This window comes from Lepidochelys kempii, chromosome 26 (assembly GCF_965140285.1).
Source record: "Lepidochelys kempii isolate rLepKem1 chromosome 26, rLepKem1.hap1, whole genome shotgun sequence".
Lineage (NCBI taxonomy): Eukaryota > Metazoa > Chordata > Testudines > Cheloniidae > Lepidochelys > Lepidochelys kempii.
In genome coordinates, this window is record NC_136405.1 from 1,390,021 (window position 1) to 1,411,140 (window position 21,120).

The window sequence follows — 21,120 nt, forward strand, 5'->3', positions numbered from 1 at the left end:
TAATCTACTAATCATTTAAATTAAATACAAAAATAATATTAAGCAGTACATTTGCTGCTGAAGTTTTAAAGAAAGTCAAACCACTGAACTTGTGGAAGTCACTGACTAAGCACCTGGAACCAGAGTTTGCTGAAGTCTTAAACAAGCTTTAGACAGCAGTAGCCTCTTCTTCAGGTGCAAAGAGAATAATTTATACATTTCAGTTTATTCAACTAGTTCAGTCCCATAACTAGTTCATTCAAAGTTGAGAAACCAATTGGCAGATGAAAAAGCAGAAAAGCTTGTTCTCCTCTTTGAATCTAAGAATAAAAACTAGGTGTGAGAGGATAAGATCTACTAGGTTCTAAAATCATGAAGGAAATGGTGACCTGAAGCAATCAATTCAATTCACTAAAATATTTCCTTTGTTTAACAAATCCATTAGTTTTAAAGTAAAACATGTTTTGATACATTTTCTTGTGTATCCAGCACATTTAGGGTTGTTTTATTCAACTAATTTTTAAAAATTGTAAATGTTGGTTTTGTGCAGTTTTAATTGAATTCCAATTTTCATGCAAATAGAGCTTGACACAAATCAGAAATAAAAAATTAATCACCATTTATTTAAAAAACTAAATGCATCATTCAAAATTTTCTAACAACAAAAAAGCAAAAAATAAAGAATCTGAATAAGTGTATATTAAGTTATATAACTGCTTAAATAAATGTACATATATTGTATATCCTCCTGATTAGCAACAGGTAGTACCAAAATTCAAAGTAAAGGCTACATTTAGTTGCAATTCAACATGTTTTAATGGTTAAAATCAGTGAGAAGCAACCCTTCTCTAGGAAAACAGTGAAAAAGTACAAATGCAAAACATGATTAAATTTGATTATTTAGATCAAGGTTTCCTGCTTGCTGATTTAAATAATGATTTAAATTAAGCTACCCTGCAGCAAACAGTGAGATCTGTTCGGAATTGGTTTTCTAGTCTGCTATTTGGTTAGCAAAAAAGAAGACATATTTTACAAATGAATTTTAATTTACAGTCACCACTTCATTTTTACTTTACTTCTATAAAATCTGAGCTTCTGGTAACCTCCATGCCTTTATAACAATATTTAATATCACTGGACAACTTCAGACAAGTAATTTGGCCATTCTGTACCTCATGTCCCCATCATCAATAAAAAGGAATAAACATGGTTAATCACTGCTATAAAGTGTTTTGGATATATGGATGGAAGTGGCCATGTAAGTCTCTCTTATTAATTATTATTATTATTATTACAGCATTTAGTGGAACTGGATTTTAGAACAAATTAGAACATAATTGTCTCCATTACCTTTTCCATAGATCTTCTGACACGCTTTATCAGCAGACTGGCAACGTCCTTTGTAACAAAAGGCAGTATTGTGTTCGCATCTGTGTCCATTCTGAACATAAAGATCAGCTGGACAGAATGCAGATGACCCATTGCAGTACTCACTGAGATCACACTGACTATCAACCATGGGTCTACATTTCTTATTCTTTGCCTTAAACTAGAAAAAAGTAAGAATAAGGAGACTGTGCATGTTTTACAAAGATTATGGTCTATAATGTTTAAATAACAGAATTTATGTAAAGCACAAGAAAAGATACTTACAGTGAATAAGAAAATAAGTAAATAACACCACCACATATATGCTGTTTAATGTGGTTGTCACTGACTGTGATGAATGAGAGAATTCTTTGTAAAATTCTTATCTATTATATGTATGACTCCAGGTCACCCAGGGTTCTTTTAAATCATTTTCATCATTTTTTCCCTTGTCATGAAACATAAATTGATAGACTCCCAAGCCTTCTGTCAGAGTGGCCCTGGTGATTTAGCATATGGCACTCTTCCCCTACAGCAGTACAGAGTGGGGTGCTGTCCCACCACAATGCCAGGAGATATCATACTGTTAGAGGTGTCATCTTTTGGATGACATGTAAAAGTATGATCCTTAATCTCAGAAATATTTCATTTTAAAGCCCTAATCCTGCAAAATTATGCACATGCTTAATTTTACACACGTGAATAGTCCGCTGACCCTGTCTGGAGAACTTGTTCCACTAGAAGGTGCAGAGGTGGGATATATACCAATCTGAACTTCAAAGAAAGGAAGAGATCATCAAACCCTAGTGCTAAGGGAACCCTTATATAGGTGAAGTAAGGGAACTAAGCAGAAGCACAAACTGTAGATAAGGCACTGGACTGGGACTCAGGAGAGCTATGTTCAATTATCATGTCTACCACAGACAGCCTTGACCATGGGCAAGTCACTTAATCTTTCTGTGCTCTGTTGCCCCAGGTGTAATATGGTGATAATAATATTTCCCTCTCCCAACCTTTGTCTGTCTTGTCTATTTAGTCTGTAAACTTTCTGGGGAAGAGACTATTGTCAACTATGTTTTGTACAGAAATCTGTATAATAAAGATAAACACAGAGGTGTTTGCGCTCCCTTGTGCGGTACTGTCCTCTTATTCTTTAAGTTGTAAAAACATTCGCATAGCACCTCACATTTTCAAAGAAGGCAGGATTATTTAGTGTCATGCAGGAGACTGCGATTGAGAAGATTTGTGTTATAATCCTGGCTCTGACTGGTTTATAGTGTGTCACGAGACAAGCCCATTATAGCATAGTGCTGACTCACCACCGCGGCACCACCTGCTGGTCATCCAGGAATTAGCTCTCTCAGCCCCAGAGCGTCCTCTATGGGCCAGTGTCTCGCCCTCTGTTACCTACCCCTCTGCAGTCCCTTTATCTCCCCCACGCGTAGGCCCCACGTCCCTCCTGAACTACGGTGCCCCTTACCTTGGGGTGCTGCCCCTCACTCAGGGAACCCCACTTCCCTGAGCCCACCTCGCCTCAGTGACCCACTGCCAGTCCTCATCTAGCCCCTTTACTCAGGGGCAAACTGCAGTCTGCCATGGCCACTCATAATTGGCTAGGGGGTTGGATCTGCTGCCTTTCCCTGCAGCCCCAGTCCTCCTTAGGCCTTCCTGTCAGTCCTCAGCCAGGGAGTTCACCAGGCCTGAGCTCCCCAGCTCAGCCTGCCCCATCCCCAGCACTGCTCTGTTGAAGGTACCCCTGTGATCCCAGGCAGTTTGGTCCTTCCCACCCTAAGGCTGGAGTGAGACTGCCTGCCTCCTAACTCACAGCCCTCTTTATACCAGCCCTACCGGGCTTGGATTGGCTGCTACCTGCCTTCCCCTGATTGGCTCCTCGGGGCAGCCCTTTCCCAGAGCTGGTTTTAACCCCTTTCTCTCCGGAGCAGGGTGCTCACCCCACCACACCCATGCAGTACTCAGGAGCTCCAGTGGAGCCCATTGTGGCACTTAAGTTCTACTAAACCCATAGATTTGTTGAGCTTTGACAAAGCTGATGAACTTCACCAGAAAGTTTCTAGGCCAAGACATTGACTAAAAAAAAGGAATAAAAGAATTTTCAAAATAATATTTTTCCCTGAACATCCATATCAGAAAAGTGTTGTCGGACTGAAATTAAAAATGCTCGGTAAAATGCTCCCTTTGGCCAAAGACCACCCAGGCAAATGTCAAGTACGAAGGACAGTTTTCACAAGGTTTGAGTATGGGTGGACACAAATGGAAAGCTGGTTTTCATCTTTAACTATGCAGTGAACAGTGTCTCTCCAAAATTTAGAAATTGTGTTAAACATCTGATAATCCTGAATATACACCTTACCTTACAGTTTTGGCAACATAATCCAGTACCACACTTTGCTCTTGGCTTAAGTTTACATTTGTTAGTACAGCATTTATCTTTTGCACACTCCTGAAAAATAAACCATAGACTCATTAGATATTCTAAAATTTTCCTTCTCTAAAGAGTCTGTCCAAGATTCTCATCCCCTAAGAATAACAACTTGAAAGATCCCCAAAGAAAAATGAGTGTCAAGCTACAACAAGGTTAATACCAACATGAAAACTGTTTATAAATATAAGTAAGATCTTCAGTGACTTTCCTAAATTTCAGCTGGGTACTAACTCTCAAAGCTCCATTCTTCTAAACTGAGAACAGTGGAATTTTACACTACTTAGGCTTTCTGGTGTTGAGTACTAACCTTTGCTGAGCCACAGTCACACTGCTCTCCTCTTTCCACAATACCATTGCCACAGACTGCCCTCTTGTAGGACAGATTCAAATAGGGTCTGTTAGAGAGGCAGTCTTCTCTCCTATGTTTCATAAAACTTTCGAAGTCTCTAATGCTGCAACTGCTAAAGGCTTTTACCCCATTGGAATGTCTAAAAATAAATTATCCATGAAAAATTATACCAATTGAGGATATTTAAAGATTCCGGAGTACTTAATATCATTAATGCTACATTCCAACATATTCAGCTGAGGGTCTTTCACTTCATTTTGTAAATCTGCATTCAAATAATGTCTTAAGAGTAAAAATTGGCAGAAATTAGCAACTAGAACATCATCCTTTTTTTTATTATAGAGAAAGATATTAATATTCCTTTATCAGAGATATTGGCTAACTTAATTGTGCTTTTATCTTTCCAGAGGTAAAACATGGGATACCTAAATACATTAGGGTTATTAACGGATAATGGAAATACATTTTCATTTATTTTCTTATAAACTAAAACTTTATGTGAAATATTAACAAAATCACATCACTGGATCATTTATAATTGCCTTAGTTTCCTTTAAATCACATATACACAAACATTACATAAATTATAAAGTGTTACAATATCCTGAGCCATTTTATCAATATACAGCTCAAATCTCCCTGTACCTGAGAAAAATAAACTGAAGCTGAACAATCTCATTGTAGAGCTAGATTCTGGTGATGGTTTTTGTAACACGGGCATCTGTCCATTAAAAACCAGAAAAGATATGCTATAGCTCAAACAGAAGTTATTGATTTGATGAACAAATTACCAGGTGAGGTTCTGTGGCCTGTGTTATGCAGAATGCAAGAACAGATGAGCATAATATAGCTCCTTTTGGATTTATGAACTCATTTCATATAAATTAATTGCCACCAGCTACTAATGATTATTTGTCACAATTGACCTAGGCCCCAATACTGAAAACACTTCAGCGTGTGAACAGTTTCACTGAGTTAGTCACAGGCATCTGTTTCCATAGGGCCCTTTGGCTGGATTTGACTGAGTGACAGCAGGGTTAAATGATCCTATTGAGAGTCCCTTGAGCCACTGGTTAGCTTATTGGCTTGTGAACACTTTCAGAAGCTTTCTAGAGCAGTACAGAGTAGCTCATTTTTAGCTTGTCTTGATCTGATCTGAATTGACTATATATAAGTAATGTCTGATAAGACATATGTTATGGAAAATACAATTTGAGGCTTAGTCATATGACCTTGTATGTTTTATCCAAAAAATAATTAAAAGCTGTTTCCTGGAAAAAGAGCAAAGTAATGCCCAGTGAATGCCATGGAACAAATTTTGCATTGTTACATGCATGCAATCCCACAGATTTCAGTGAGATTGCCCCCTTATTGCAGACTTTGTCCAACAGAGTTTAGACTCTTTCCACCACTTTTAAGGGTTGAAAGGATATTAAGCACATGACTGCTAGTAACTGTAATGATCATGCCAGACTTTGATTTAATTGGGGATGGGTCCTGCTTTTGAGCAGGGGGTTGGACTAGATTACGTACTGAGGTCCCTTCCAACCCTGATATTCTATGATTCTATGACTTTGAAAATTAACCCTTTCCATGCAGTATCATATAAACAGAAAACTAATTAAATAAAGCATTACAAAAATATGAACAAGCCAACAGTGAATTCTGTTCCACTCAAAGCTCATTAATACAAGGAAAAGGTAACAAAAATCTATAATCAAAGCCTACTATGAAACTTTCAATATAAACATGAATAATGTATACTTGCATTCAGATGTGAAAAATTATTTTCAGATATGTTCTTTAGAAATTAGTTATTTTTTTGGTATGCATAACTGGCACCCAAGACTTCCATTGACAACAGGCTAATTTGAGGAATCTCACACTTCACAGGAGGCACTCAGCACCTCACACAAACACTTAAATACTAATCCATGGTCATTTATAATGATTGAACTTGCATGCCACAGGAAAACAGTTCTCAATAATAATAATGTCATGTTACATGAGATATATAAATAAAAAAATCTTACACTGCTTTGGTGTTCATTATACAGATGGATCCAGAACACTGACAGTCCCTAGAATCATCATATGCTATTCCCAGACTAAGCCCCAGCAGCTGTGCAATGATGACTGAAAATGTCTCCAGTGTTACAGCCCTTTGATACTAAATAAGAGAAATCACTGAAAATCATCATCGAAGTAACTCAGAATAAGAAACAAAAACTATGATAAAATTCTAAACCTTTCTGTTTCCTGCCAATGTAGTCAGGTCATATTTTATAAAAATGTCTGTGCTTTTATGTAAAGAACCTCAAGATGCTTGTCTTCAATGCAAGGCCGAAGTTCATGCTGACTTACATTCTGGAAAACTCAAATGAAAGCAATGAAGATGCCCAGGGTGTGAAAAACAGTGCAGAACTTGATATGCCATATGGTAAAAGAAATGCATATGCGTATGGTAACTGTTCTTAAGATTCAATCCTGCAAAGTTCTAACTGGCCTTGATGTAGCAAAACATTTAAACTTGTGCTTAACCTTAATTCATGAACAGTCCCAAGATAAAGGGATTGCTTAAGTGTTTTGCTGGATTAGTGCCAGAGTACTCAGCACCGTGCAAAGTAAAGCTCTAAAGTACTTTAAAGGGCTAGGAGGAGACTATAGAGCAAGTAAAACCCTAACATTCAAAGTTCTACTGCAAATTGTTCTAACCAAGTGCCTAAAGTCAAGCATCCAAATGCATATTTAAGGCATCTAAATACAAATGAGCTGTTTTTCACAGGTGCTGAGCACCCACCACCGCTCCTTCTGAAGCCAGCGTTACAATGTTCACTAGCAATGTAGATCCAATAATACTATACCAGAGCAACTCCTCCAGCATAGTTTCTGAGACAAATCCTTCCTGCAAATGTTGCCCCTACATAATTAGGGTGGTCCCTGTAACTAAAACACAAAAACAGACTCTTGAATATAACTATGTTCTTCGTAGCAGTGTTTAAAAGGACAATGTTGTTTGTGTCTTATAGTTTAACTTTTACTTTCTATTGTTTACCACATAAACACTCTGAGAAATCTGAAAATATTTTGTAAACACAGTACATCTAGAATTATATTTATAATAATTCATAGTATCTGTTCTATTATTTTTACAAGAGATGTTTCTTGGTCATGTGGAATTGTGTTGGTCCATGCTATGACAGTCTAAAAGATTTCCAGTGTGCCTTATTTTAATAATAGAGAAATGTTCTTCTTACACAAATAAATATGCCATGTCATGTGGCCGAAGAACAAGGTAAGATTCTTTCCATTGTAAAAATCTTTGTAGTATCTCATCAGCTTCCCCTGTTGTGCGAATTTTATTATTATCTGTCCAAAACTCCAAGGAAGACAGTACAATTGTAATATTAAGGGGTGTAAACATCTGAAAATACAACAGAAGAAACAGATGTTCAATTACGTTTTATACATAGCAGTATTTTAATTTTATAAAAAATAAGCTAAAGGCCCAACTTAGCAAAATGGACATCACACAACAGCACTTGGTTGCGGGGGCACTTCTCTCCAACACCTGTAAAACTAAAAGGGGAATGGGGAGAGAAAAATGCAAGCAAAATACATAGTGCTTGCCCAGCAGACCAAACCCAAGTTCTGAGAGGAGGGGTTTCTGTAAATAAAAAGAGGATTCATAAGTAAAGCATATATTCAAATAAATAACAGATTTTAAGCCCTAACCCTGATCATGTCCACAACACTACAATTTCAGAGGCAAACAAAAATTTTCCTTTTTTTTGGTACAAAAGGCTGAATGATGGGGGGGGAGGGGAAGGGGAAGGATTTTCCGATTGGCAGCTGTTTAATAAGCCTAGAGATGCACCAATACAGCAATCTCTTCGAAGCTCCTCCTCCTTTGTGAGAAATAAGGAAGAAACTGAAAATTGGAAGCACTGAGGAGCAACCCTGGCTGGTATCAACAGATTTAGTGATATCAGGGCTCTGGACCAATGATTACAGAGTGGAGATCTGTTACTGTTTGTATCTCTGGAGACAAGCAGACACCTAGAATCAAGATGACTTATGGCAAACAGAAAAAAAGATAACAAAGCTAGACAAAAAACTTTATAAAAGAAAAATACAAATTATAAACCAAAAACAAAAGAACCAAGAGTCAAAACAAATGCTGAGAGAGGAATAAAACAGTTTTAGGGCTTGTCTACATGGGAAAATTTTCCAGTTATACTGTTATAATTATACTGGTATAGTTAACAGTATAATACCCCTGTGTGGACACTCATATGCTGGAGTAAGGGCGGCTTTTTTCAGTTTAGCTTAAACTGCTAATAAACTAAACCAGAAAAAGGGACTCTTATACCAGAATAAGAGTGTCCACTTGCGGAGGTTACACTGAAATAACTTAGTGGTTTATATTCACATGCCACCTTATATTGGTATAACTGCCCCATGTAGACAGGCAGACAGATTTTCACTTTCCTGAGGGACACAAATGGACAAAAACTGGGGACGGTATCCTGCAGAGTTCCTACACTCCCAGATGGATGAGAGCACCAGAGTCTGTAGGTGGAATCTAGGGTTGATTATGATTGGCTAACATTGTGAAAGAGGCTAAACCTGCCCACACTAGGTGCTAATGTGTTTTTAAACAGCACTGAATTAAAACGTTACATAACATATCTGTCTGAGGCAACAAGCTTAAAAAAACCCACCTTTTTAACCAATCTAGACAAGACTTCAGAGAAATACAACACAAGCTTGAGGTGAAGCACTTAAATGTTTTTTCTCTAATTGCTATAAAGATCTCCTGGCTATCATCAGCCAAAAACTTGAGAGCCAAGAATTAAAATCAAGACTAAACAACTCCCTGGAGAAAATGAGAAAATCTAGAAAATCTTTGACCTTTAATAACATCCAAGTAAAACATCCAGATTTCATTTCAATATGAAACAAAAAAGGCAGTAACTTACACTGTTGACAAATCCAAGAAGCTGGACTATTTTCTGTGTTATAACATCCTTGTCTGAACCCAGATAGTTGTACTGGAAAATAACACAATTCTTTAAGTAACAGCTAAAAATCATTACAGAACAACATTTTTTTGGTCAGTCATTTCCCTGATGAAGCAGTGGAATGTTCACATGAGCCTCAAATTCTGAGCATTTAAATGTGTCTAATTATTTTAATTCTCAGTTTCCTTCCAATTCCATAAACAAAATATGCATTGATCCTTTGACAAAATGGATACTATATATCTGATCATTCCAGATTCCATTACTTTAACCGACATCCATGACTTCTTTGGCCTCAGCCCGCCACAGCAGCAGGGCTGGAGTAGCTGTCAGCCCCTGCCCAGGAACAACGGCAGGAGAGCGGCCTGGGGATGGAGCAGTCCCCAAGGCCAGAGCAGCAGCCTGGGGCATGGGCAGTGGCCTCAGGAGCAGCAGCTGGGTCTGGAGTAGCCCTTAAGGGCTGGAGCAGCAACCAGGCTTGGTAAGTCCCCACTGCAGGAGCAGCAGCTGGGGTTGGAGCAGTGGTAAGCAGTCAGCCCCCGGTGCGGCTTTCACTGTTAGTCCTCCCCACCCCCTGAAGGGTATTTTTAGTAAAAGTCAAGGACAGGTCACAGGCTTACGTGAATTTTTGTTTATTGCCTGTGACCAGTCCGTGACTTTTAATAAAAATTCCCAAGACAAAATCTTAACTTTACTGATTATTACATCCCAGACCTTTAGAAGGACAGCCTTAAAACGATGCATTTTTATGACATGTTTTAAAAAGTAGCGGAAATATATGAAGTAAAGCAAATTTGACTGATATGGACTTACCAAACCCTTGTCCAAAATGACATACATTTCCAGGTATCTGGGGGATTTAGTGACATCTGACATTGACTGAAAAAAAAGCCTTCAACATTTCGTAATTATTTCAACATTTTACCTTTTGTATCACTTATTAACACTGTGAAGATGAGGTACATTCCTTAACACTAGATTTTTAGCTTGAATACCTATGCTCAGCTGTGCTGCTCAAAACCACCACCATCATCCTTTCATGGAAAGAGTTCTATATTTCTGAAAACAATCATAACCTTAAAAACATATGGTACATTATTTGTTAGACTAAAAGATTCAGTAATGCAAATAACAATAACATTCCAAAAACTTCAGCATAATTTGGTCTTAAAATTTCTGTACCACAATATTAAGAAAATAGAGATGAGTATAAAACAAACAGACTACACAACTGATAACCTCTCTGATAATGACACTCACTCTTCATTATTACCAAAACTTCTGAACCAAGGAGCCGCAGAAGTAATATGCACAGCTGGCCAAACCAGCCAAATGCCATCACTTTCCAGATACTTGAAAAGTGAAAAATTGGATATTCTGATGCCAAATTTTAGTCTCAATCAAAAATAATTTCCCCCTCCCACTCCACTCTATGAATTGGTCTCCCTCGTCCAATGGAAGCTTCTGGGGGACCAAGATCTTAAGCCCCAAACATCTCTGGAGAACTTTATGCCTCCTATGCCATTTGGGTCTTATTTTTGCCCTTTGAAATGCCACCAGTTCTCTGGTGAGATAGTTAAATGTCCCTCCAGTCAGTCTCCACTCTCAACACTGGCACCAGCAATATCTTGTCTGTTGTCTCTGTGGTCCTCAATGCCTTCTTTGACCCAGCAAATAGGATCTACACATGAAGTTCTGGGATTTTCTTCTGTGGAAGGCCAAGATTGAAAATCCATCCTCTAATCAAGCCACGGTGGAAGGGCATCAAGAGTGAGTAGTTAAAGTTGAAGTAGGGAGCCAAAAATAAGGCATGACTGTCTACATTTGCAAGTGGAAATTAGACCTGCAGTTTAATGCTGACAGTGAGACTCTACTCAGGGAGATTTACAGGCGTTATCCTCATTCAAACACCTGAGGCCGGAGCTGTGCATGTGTGGTTAAAGCCATCCTGACTGAGATAGAACTATTCCCCTGAATATGGGACAGCATTAGTAACATTGTGTCTGCAGATACCTTGGTGGCACAGAGCATCATGTTCAGGCTAATGGATCATACTTCTTTATGAATAACTTATTTCCAGTACTATTGTTTCTTACCAAAGTTATGGCTCTCATATGCCCACTTTCTGTATATCATGCACATAATTAATAATTAAATCCAGATTCAAGACCATCACAGTGAATTTCCTGTGCCCTGGATTTCAGGTTAGACATAATCTCTATCATTATGATAAAAAGCGGAACTCACTTCAATATCTGTATGCAGCTTGTAAGACACCTTTTCTGTCACCTTTTCTCTCCCTATATCAGTGTAGTTGTTTGCAAAAAGTGGACTCTCAGTGTTTTTATTCTTTATTTGATAAATAATGTGCTCAAACCCAGGTGAAGAATCCAAGGGTTCAATTCCATAGCTGGCATTCTCAAACTGCAATAGCCCTCTGAAAAAGCAAACAGTGCAGGTTACATAAAGTTATAAAATGATCTGCCATCAGCTTGAGACCTTAAATGTTAGATACTATATATAGTGGGCACCATTAAAAAGTCAGCATTTTCCAACTGCTACCACACTAGTGTCTGGGATACTGAATTTTACTAAAGGTATTATTATATTAAAATTATATTAAAATATTTCATTACTTGAGCCCAGAGCAGGTGCTGAGTGTCACAAGTGAATTGGGAAAGCCTTCAATATATCCTTGGTAGTAGCAATCATCCTAAATAAAAAAAATTAAAAAATCAAAGAAAAATTAATAGCTTGCTTATCCGTAAGTATAGTTCTCCAACCAGGTCATCTCCACTTATCAGTACATTTTGGAGCTTCCAAAGACACTTATATGGAACTTGAAACCACCTAAAAATAGAAGTGTGGAGGTAGAACACATCTCACTATTCTGACTCAAAAGCTGAGGTCAGTGCCCGCCAGAGCAACTGGGCAGGGAGCTGGAGATATGAGTGAGGGACTATAGGAGGAGGAACCTTTCCCCAAGGCTACAGAGTGGCTCCGCAGCTGTTCTGCACAGGATACTTCATCCTAATGGCTAAAGTAGTCTATGCAAGGCCTTTACATGTTTCCCTGGTAGGACAGGAGAAAGGAGTTGGGAAGATCTGCGTTGCAGATCCCCCAGACCGCTCCCCAGCATGTTCATACTCACCCTGGCCTCCTCCTCCCCACCTCTGGAGAGACGCCAAACCAGTAAACAAAAGAGTCGTGAGGAGAAAGGAAAAAGATTAAACACTTTAAAAATTAAATGGAGGTGAGGGAAGGGCGTGCATCTAGATGGAATGACCCAATGGGAGAGCAACTAGTGACCCTCTTTTCTACCTCTTGGGATCCTTCACAGATCTACCCTGGAGACCACAATAAAGCAGTCTGAGAGAAGGAAGTAAGGGACCCATCCGGAAAGATGCTGCACTTCCTCAACTCCTATTGTTTTCAGAAAAAGCACATTAGCTTGTGTGAGGAAATCCTAATAAGTTAAGCAATGGATTACATTAGGAGAAAAGGCAACTAGTATGACACCAGCCTCAGCTAAATCCTGGAGTAGAGAATCTATAGGGGGACAGTTTGTGATGGAGGATCTAAACATTACCTTAGGTAAATGTATAGGACAGTAGAAAATCCCCAATTTTCCTGTCCTGGCCTTCCCCTCTGAATTTAAGCACAAGTGATATGTTTGCTCCTTTAGTGTCCATTCTGCAAGTTAACTACTGTAAGCACATTTCAGTCTAACTAGTCGTTTCTTTGAAAAATTTGATAATTAGCCAACCAAAATAAACTTGAAGTAAGTAATCTTATTGTTAATTCTCCATGGAGAATGTTTCCTTGAAGAAATCTCATGCCAAGATTAGTAGAATGTCAGCAATAAATAGGTAAAGATAGGGAGAGATTTTCTGATACTTAAAAAAATGTAAAATCCCCAGAGAGTATTTCTAACAGGAACTCTGTTCTGAAAAAGCTAAGAAGCTGCAAAACAAAGTAATTAAATCTTACCTTAATATGTGGGAAATCAGAATGAACAGCCCCCCCTTTGCTGTAAGTATAAACCCTGAAATCATCAGATAAAAATAGTCTATAAAAAGAGAATAAAAAATGTTTGCATTAAAAAATAAAGATTACACATCACTGCAAGTTTAAAGAGCACCCACACTATTTTCAACATGCTGCAGTGATTTGTATCACCCCTTAGTTTTGTTTCTTGAGTTACAATTTAATGTTTTATTGCTTCTTTCAGACTGGAAAATTGCTGAGCTAGATGAGATGCCAGTTATGTGCAGCCTTCAGATCACATAGATACAAACCCTTCTGAGGATTCCAAGTTCTTCTGCTGTTTGCCAGTCAGCTTCTCAATCTTCTGCTCAAGTCTTGAAACTGAAGAATACATGGATCTCTGAAAATACTTCCTACTACAGAATCTTAGATTCTCCCATTGTCAGTGCACAATACTAGTAATAACTGAGGCTACAGCAAAGAAGATAGAGAAGTATCAGCTTGGACTGTTACAGACTGAAAATTATAACCAATGATTGGAAAAGAAAGGGAAGTTGAAGACAAATTATCCAATATTTAATAAACCTTATTAGAACCTTTTTTGAGCCACATGACTGGCTTATAACAGATAAGAACCAAAGGGTTAGGAACAAAGTCAATCACTTACTGTTGCTTCAGGTGAAGAGTATACGGTGTCCCTCCTATTGTAATGACATAGGACACTTTGTCCTAAACCAGCCAGAATGACAGAGAAAAAAAGAATTCAGTAACACAATATTTTGCAACGCATAGTAATTCTGCATTTATTAAACATGAACGTAAATTAAAAATGCACCACAAATGTTTCTTAACGGGAAATGGATGGACAGTAACATGGTTATCAGCGCAGTTTTGACATCTCGACAGCTACCAGAACAACTGCCCTGTATCGTTCCAATACTCTGTGCAATGATTGTCTGTGGTTTCCTAAAAAGGCTCATCCACCACTCTTCCTTTGACTGACATACACTGTATTCCACATGTTCAAGATGTGTGTCTGTGTTTTATGTCCAACACACAGGAGAAATAATTTAATAGCCAATTCCATCTCAAGATAGCCAGATGTGTGCAAAGGCAAAAAATGCCAGTGATAGTGACCAGGTGATGGACATTGCAGTAAATAAAATGGAAACTGATACATCATAGCTTGGACTGGTGAGGGAATTTGCTGAAAGTATTATAGACCGCTGGAATCTAGAACCTGGAATCCAGTGGACAAATAGGATGGAAGTAGAAATAACACATTTCATCTAATTCAGAAGAGCATCATTCTGAAGTCACATGAAGGAATTCATCATTTTAGAATCAGCTGCTGCTTCTTACTTTTGTGAACAAACACTTGAAGGCTCTTGTTAATTTGGAGGGAGAATTACTGAAGATTCTTGTTCAAGTATAACATGATTTAAGACCCCTTCCTTAAATCTCCAAGACATGTATGTAAATATAAGTTTTCATTGCCACTCTCCTATTGTTATTAATAAAAATAAAATGGTGTACGTCAACAGAACCTTTCATCCCAGGATCTCGTAACTGTTTATAAAAATTCAAATAGAAAAACTGAAGCACAGAGTTGACATGACTTGCCCCAAAACAGACTATACAAAGAGAATTTAGAGCCAGAAATAGAACCTGGGAGTTCTAGCCTGTCTCCTACTCTGACCTCCAGGAAGGGTGAATAAAAATCAATGATTTTTTAAAAAAAAAATTAAAAATCTGATTTTTTAATTTAGATCAGATTTTTTGATAAAATGCTTTTTGAGGAAAAAAGCTATCTAAAGATAGTTTTAATTAAGATACATTATAGCTCAAAGACATCATGGAATAGGGATTATACATTCTGATTCTATAGTATGAGACAATATATTCAAGTAAAGTCTAAGAAAAGTTTTGTAAATGAGTTCCAATAGTTCATGGATTAGGGACCCAATCTTATGGGGTTCCAGGGGCTTCTGTATAGATTATTTAGGTTAATCTTTCTATCTACCCAGTGGGACTCAGTGCTCAGTCTAGAAGATACCATCAGAAATGCTTAGTTTTGCAGTTCTCAAACTGTGCATTTGGGTCTCCAGAGATAACATGCTTGTTAACAGCAAAAATGTTTTAAAATAAAATAAATAAATAATATATAGACGTGAGAAATAACAGACCTCAACCCTACTGTCCCTCTGCAAATTTGTGTAGACAGAGTCAATCCCTTACCTCTCTCTAAAAATGCAAAGTTTCAAAAAGTTCAATGAATAGAAGATTGTTGGGAGCAGAATAGACAAGAAGAAGTCTGGAGATAAATGTCAGAAGGGAGGGACAGGCAGTAGAAACAGAAGTGAAACTGTTGGAGCAGCATATTCCAGAAGTCTTGAGGTCTTTCTGAGTGTAGCCTTCATTGATTTGAGATCTACCATACCATTCTCTCACTAGAAGGGAAAACCTATAAAGGCAGCAGGCCGTAAAAGAGACCCAGTTTGGGAATATTTTAATGAAGTTCCTCTTCCTGTAGCATGCATGCAAAATGCAAACCGTGCAACAAAGAAATGCCAGGCCTGACTGCCCAAATGAAACAACATCATAAGAAGTGTTCCTTCTCAGGAGGAAGCTGCACTGAAGATGATGAAGGGAACATGTCTGAACATGGTGATGCAGGATCTTCAGGTTGTGACTGAAGACTTTTTTATTTCATACTTCTTTCGAAGGACTGCCTGTCTTCCTTCTGGACTATTCTTGAATTCTCATGTTGGAGCAAAAAATATAGTTGTTACTCTCTGGTACTATCATTTTAGATGCAGCTGTGATAAAAAATAAATAGTTGAAATAGGCAGATCTTCCTTTTACAATTTCACCTTTAAAGTAGTACTGAGTGTCAGTGAATGCAATGAGTAATACTAAATGAGCAGTATGGTAATAATAATTAAATAACTGCATTGACTTATTTTGTTTAGGAGAATCCATCCTCAACATACAGGATTCTGAAGACTATCCACCTTCAAGATCACCATCATTTTCTGTAGTTTCAGAGTTATCTGCCAATGACAGTGTTTCAGTCACATCATGTATGTCACATAGCCATAGTATACCACTTGTAGCAAAAAGAAAAAAAAACACTCCGTCATCCAGAAAGAACCATAGATAAATTTGTGATAAGAACCAGCAGATTACAAAAAGAGGTAATTGATGAAAAAATTGCCCGGTTTGTTTATGAAACAAACTCTCCTTTCCGTATGATTGAGAACCCACACTTTATTAACATGTTTCAGTCATTAAGACCAGGATACAGTCCACCCAACAGAGCAGATGTCGCAGGCAAATTGCTGGATAAAGTGTATGAAAGAGAAACTGAGCAGGGTGCAAGAAGTGTAGAGGATGAAATTGTTAACCTGAGTCTTGTTGGGTGGAGCAATGTCCACAATCATCCTGTTGTATGTGCTTGTGTGACAACAGAAGAAGGGAATGTTTTCCTTACAGAAACAATTGACACATCAGGAAATGCACACACAGCAGAATACTTACAAGAAGTAGCAGTAAAAGCTATAACAAACTGTGAAAAAAAATTAAAATGTCTAGTATGCAGCTTGGTCACAGACAATGCTGCAAATGTATCCAAGATGAGAAGAAATTATTTAGAAGAGAGTGAAGAGCGTCCCAAGCTAATAACATACGGTTGCATTGCTCATTTGATGCACCTCCTAGCCAAAGACTTCGGTGTTCCAGAAATAAAGGCTAATGTTGTTGAAATTGCAAACTACTTCTGTAACAACTACTTTGCAGCAGCTGCTTTGAAAAAAGTGGGAGGAACCAAGATAACCCTCCCACAAGATGTGCGATGGAACTCAGTAGTGGACTGTTTTGAGCACTATATCAAGAACTGGCCTAATCTGATGACAGTTTGTGAACAAAATTGTGAAAAAACAGATTGCACGTCACAGCCAAAGTTCTCAACACTGGACTTAAGAGAAAAGTTTAAACACGTGCTGAGTACCCAGTAGCCTATTTCTGTAGCCTTGAACAAAATGCAGGGGAATAGCTGTTTTATGGCTTATGCTGTTGAAATTTGGAAGGAACTGAGTGAGATCTTAAAAAGGGAAATATGCAACGACAGAGATAAATTAGAAGCATTAAAACAAATGGGACAAACACTATCTCCAGCTCATTTTCTTGAAAATATTCTCAATACTTGGTACCAGGGTCAAACCTTAACTGCTGAAGAGGAGGAGTTGGCTATGACATGGACATCCAGCAATCATCCCTCCATAATGCCAACTATAATGAACTTCAGAGCTAAGGGTGAACCATTCAAGAAATAGGTTTGCTGATGATGTTTTAAAGAAAGTCATATCAGTGAGCTGGTGGAAGTCACTTAAGCATTTGGATTCAGAGACTGTTGAAGTGATAATCTCACTTTTAACAGCAGTAGCTTCTTCTGCCGGTGTAGAAAGAATATTTTCTTTCTTTGGACTAATTCATTCCAAATTGAGAAATTGTTTGGGACCTGAAAAAGCAGGAAAGCTTGTTTTTCTTTTCCAGATTATGAGCAAACAGGAAAATGAAGGTGAAGATGACTGAGTTAGCTTCAAAAGCCAATATTTTAAGTTACTCATATTGACCTGGCTGACATAATCGGTTTAATTTTTTTTAAATTCATTGAACTATTTTAGTTAAAAACAATTTTAACAAAAACAAACCTGATTTTGAAAAACTTGAATGTTTAACTAAATTCAAAAATTCATATGCTTGTTTTGTTAAAATATTATATGTTTGCTGTCGAAGAAAAAAATCCAGAATACATAACGTTGTTGTTTTAGTTAAATAAAACAATTTAAATGTCTGTCTGGTGATGTTCTCCTCCTAATACAGAATGGCAAGAAAATCCCCCAAATATTAATGATTACCCTGTTGAATTAGAGATAGTTCACCTCCCAATGACTTCATAAATATCTGCTTCAATTACCTTTGGTAAATGAAATAACCAAACAATCATTCATTTTCTTATATAGTTGTAAAACTAATCTGAAAGGTTCTCAAAATAAATCACTTTAAAAATGTATAGTGTGTACCTTCTAAAAATGAAACCTACATCTATCTCTGAATTGTGAAGAATATGTATTAAGGTTATAAAAACCAACAAGAATGCACTTGTATGTAGAAATCCATGATTAAATCGAGTCTTCCTGACTTGCTTTCTGCAGAAAATGACCGAGGGGTTACAGTGGACGAGAAGCTGGACATGAGTCAACAGTGTGCCCTTGTTGCCAAGAAGGCCAATGGCATTTTGGGCTGTATAAGTAGGGACATTGCCAGCAGATCGAGGGACGTGATCGTTCCCCTCTATTTGGCATTGGTGAGGCCTCATCTGGAGTACTGTGTCCAGTTTTGCGCCCCACACTACAAGAAAGATGTGAAAAAATTGGAAAGCATCCAGTGGAGGGCAACAAAAATGATTAGGGGGGACAGGACTTATGAGGAGAGGCTGAGGGAACTGGGATTGTTTAGTCCGTGGAAGAGAAGAATGTGGGGGGATTTGATAGCTTTCAACTACCTGAAAGGAGGTTCCAAAGAGGATGGATCTAGACTATTCTCAATGGTAGCAGATGACAGAACGAGGAGTAATGGTCTCAAGTTGCAGTGGGGGAGGTTTAGGTTGCATATTAAAAAAAAAAAATTTCACTAGGAGTTTGAAAAGAAAAGGAGTACTTGTGGCACCTTAGAGACTAACAAATTTATTTGAGCATAAACTTTCGTGAGCTACAGCTCACTTTATCAGTTGCATTCAGTGGAAAATACTGTGGGGAGATTTATATACATAGAGAACATGAAACAATGGGTGTTACCATACACACTGTAACAAGAGAGTGATCACGTAAGGTGAACTATTACCAGCAGGAGAGGGGGGCAGGGAGGACCTTTTGTAGTGATAATCGAGGTGGGCCATTTCCAGCAGTTGACAAGAACGTCTGAGGAAAAGTGGGGGATGGGGGGGGGAATAAACATGGGGAAATAGTTTTACTTTGTGTAATGACTCATCCACTCCCAGTCTCTATTCAAGCCTAAGTTAATTGTATCCAGTTGGCAAATTAATTCCAATTCAGCAGTCTCTCCTTGGAGTCTGTTTTTGAAGTTTTTTTGTTGAAGAATTGTGACTTTTAGGTCTGTAAGCGAGTGACCAAAGAGATTGAAGTGTTCTCCAGCTGGTTTTTGAATGTTATAATTCTTGACATCTGATTTGTGTCCATTTATTCTTTTACACAGAGACTGTCCAGTTTGACCAATGTACATGGCAGAGGGGCATTGCTGGCCAATGATGGCATATATCACATTGGTAGATGTGCAGGTGAACGAGCCTCTGATAGTGTGGCTGATGTGATTAGGCCCTATGATGGTGTCCCGTGAATAGATATGTGGACACAGTTGGCAACGGGCTTTGTTGCAAGGATAATTTCTTGGGTTAGTGGTTTTGTTGTGTGGTGTGTGGCTGCTGGTGAGTATTTGCTTCAGGTTGGGGGGCTGTCTGGAAGCAAGGACTGGCCTGTCCCCCAAGATCTGTGAAGCACTGGAATGCGTTACCTAGGGAGGTGGTGGAATCTCCTTTCTTTGAGGTTTTTAAGATCAGGCTTGACAAAGCCCTGGCTGGGATGATTTAGTTGGGGATTGGTCCTGCTTTGAGCAAGGGGTTGGACTAGATGACCTCCTGAGGTCCCTTCCAACCCTGATATTCTATGATTCTATGAAATCAAATCCACCCTGCCTGCAGGTATCACCACCTATAACGTTTGGGGTATTGTGACTCATTACAGGAAAGACACAGAAACCCAAATTTAAGATTTAACAAACTTGAAGAAAAAACTATTTTCAAACCTTATGTAGCCCATGCTGCCAAGTTACATATTTGAAGCCTGAGCTAAAGCAAGTCAGTGAAGAGACTCCCATTGACTTCAATGGGCTTTAGAATGTGCAAAAAGTTATACACATTTAAGTCTTTGCAAGAGTGGTGCCTTAAATTGTACATTTATTTATCAATAGATTATAATAACTTGCCCTTTTATTTGTAGTTTTGAGTCCAAATGTTTTATTATTGATTTAGCAACCAAATTATTTTATAAAACATTTGTAGTTCCACTTTAAGGTTACTGCTCTGAGTGCCCAAGCACTTTGCCAAATATACATCTCTTCTCAAAGACTCATTGGCCCAACAAGGGACTGTAGGATGTTTCACTGCAACATTGGAAACACCTTATACACTATAGCCACAAATGTGCTACAAGGCTTGTAGCATTTAAAGGATTTTAACAGATTCTCACTGTACCTCCATCGGCACATATTTAGGTTATATAATTTAATATCTAATTATATATATAGGAACAACTGTATTCCTTAACTACAAGTACCAGATCTCCAGTTATATTTGAGGATATTCTCTGTGGATCTGTGATGTGCAAAAATATTTGAGAACCTAAAGGAGGGAAATATGTTAGTTATTATTTTTATGTAATAATACCATTACAAACATACCTAAATATTTGAATCAGACTCAAAGCTCCACTGTGCTAAGGGCTGTACAAGCACAGACATAAATAGATTCCTGCCCCCAAGGAATTTTTCAGCCTGCAAAGATTTACATGCATGCTTAACTTTAACAAAAATTAAGCACGTGTAAGTTTTGGTAGGATCAGGGCCTAAAAAGATAAATGATGGGTGTGGGAGAGATACATTCAAATACATCCACTTTGTAAATATATTTGCTTTGAAAAAGTATATCTATAACTCCGTAAACAGCTATCTATCCTCCACTGCCCCTCACTTTAGGCTATGTCTACACTACTGCCTATGTTGGCAAAATTTGTCACTCACGGGTGTGAATATTTCACCCCCTGAGCGACACAAGCTACACTGACATAAGCACTAGTGTGCACAGCACTAACGTGGCAGGAGAGCTTCTCTCCTGT

At 38.1% G+C, this 21,120-nt stretch overlaps 1 protein-coding gene across 1 annotated transcript in view; it reads right to left on the minus strand.

The window, feature by feature from the left end:
• Positions 1 to 20,486, minus strand: part of LOC140903442 (disintegrin and metalloproteinase domain-containing protein 32) — a 36,587-nt gene extending 16,101 nt beyond the window's left edge. Inside the window, exons 1-12 of the mRNA XM_073324741.1 lie at positions 20,481 to 20,486; positions 13,818 to 13,879; positions 13,154 to 13,232; positions 11,800 to 11,876; positions 11,411 to 11,600; positions 9,977 to 10,042; positions 9,122 to 9,193; positions 7,397 to 7,563; positions 7,004 to 7,085; positions 6,173 to 6,309; positions 4,098 to 4,278; positions 1,330 to 1,528 (exon numbers count right to left, since the gene is read on the minus strand). Coding sequence (XP_073180842.1) covers positions 1,330 to 1,528; positions 4,098 to 4,278; positions 6,173 to 6,309; positions 7,004 to 7,085; positions 7,397 to 7,563; positions 9,122 to 9,193; positions 9,977 to 10,042; positions 11,411 to 11,600; positions 11,800 to 11,876; positions 13,154 to 13,232; positions 13,818 to 13,879; positions 20,481 to 20,486 — 1,318 coding nt within the window. The remainder of the gene's footprint in view (positions 1 to 1,329; positions 1,529 to 4,097; positions 4,279 to 6,172; positions 6,310 to 7,003; positions 7,086 to 7,396; positions 7,564 to 9,121; positions 9,194 to 9,976; positions 10,043 to 11,410; positions 11,601 to 11,799; positions 11,877 to 13,153; positions 13,233 to 13,817; positions 13,880 to 20,480) is intronic.
• Between the last annotated feature and the right edge of the window lie 634 nt (positions 20,487 to 21,120).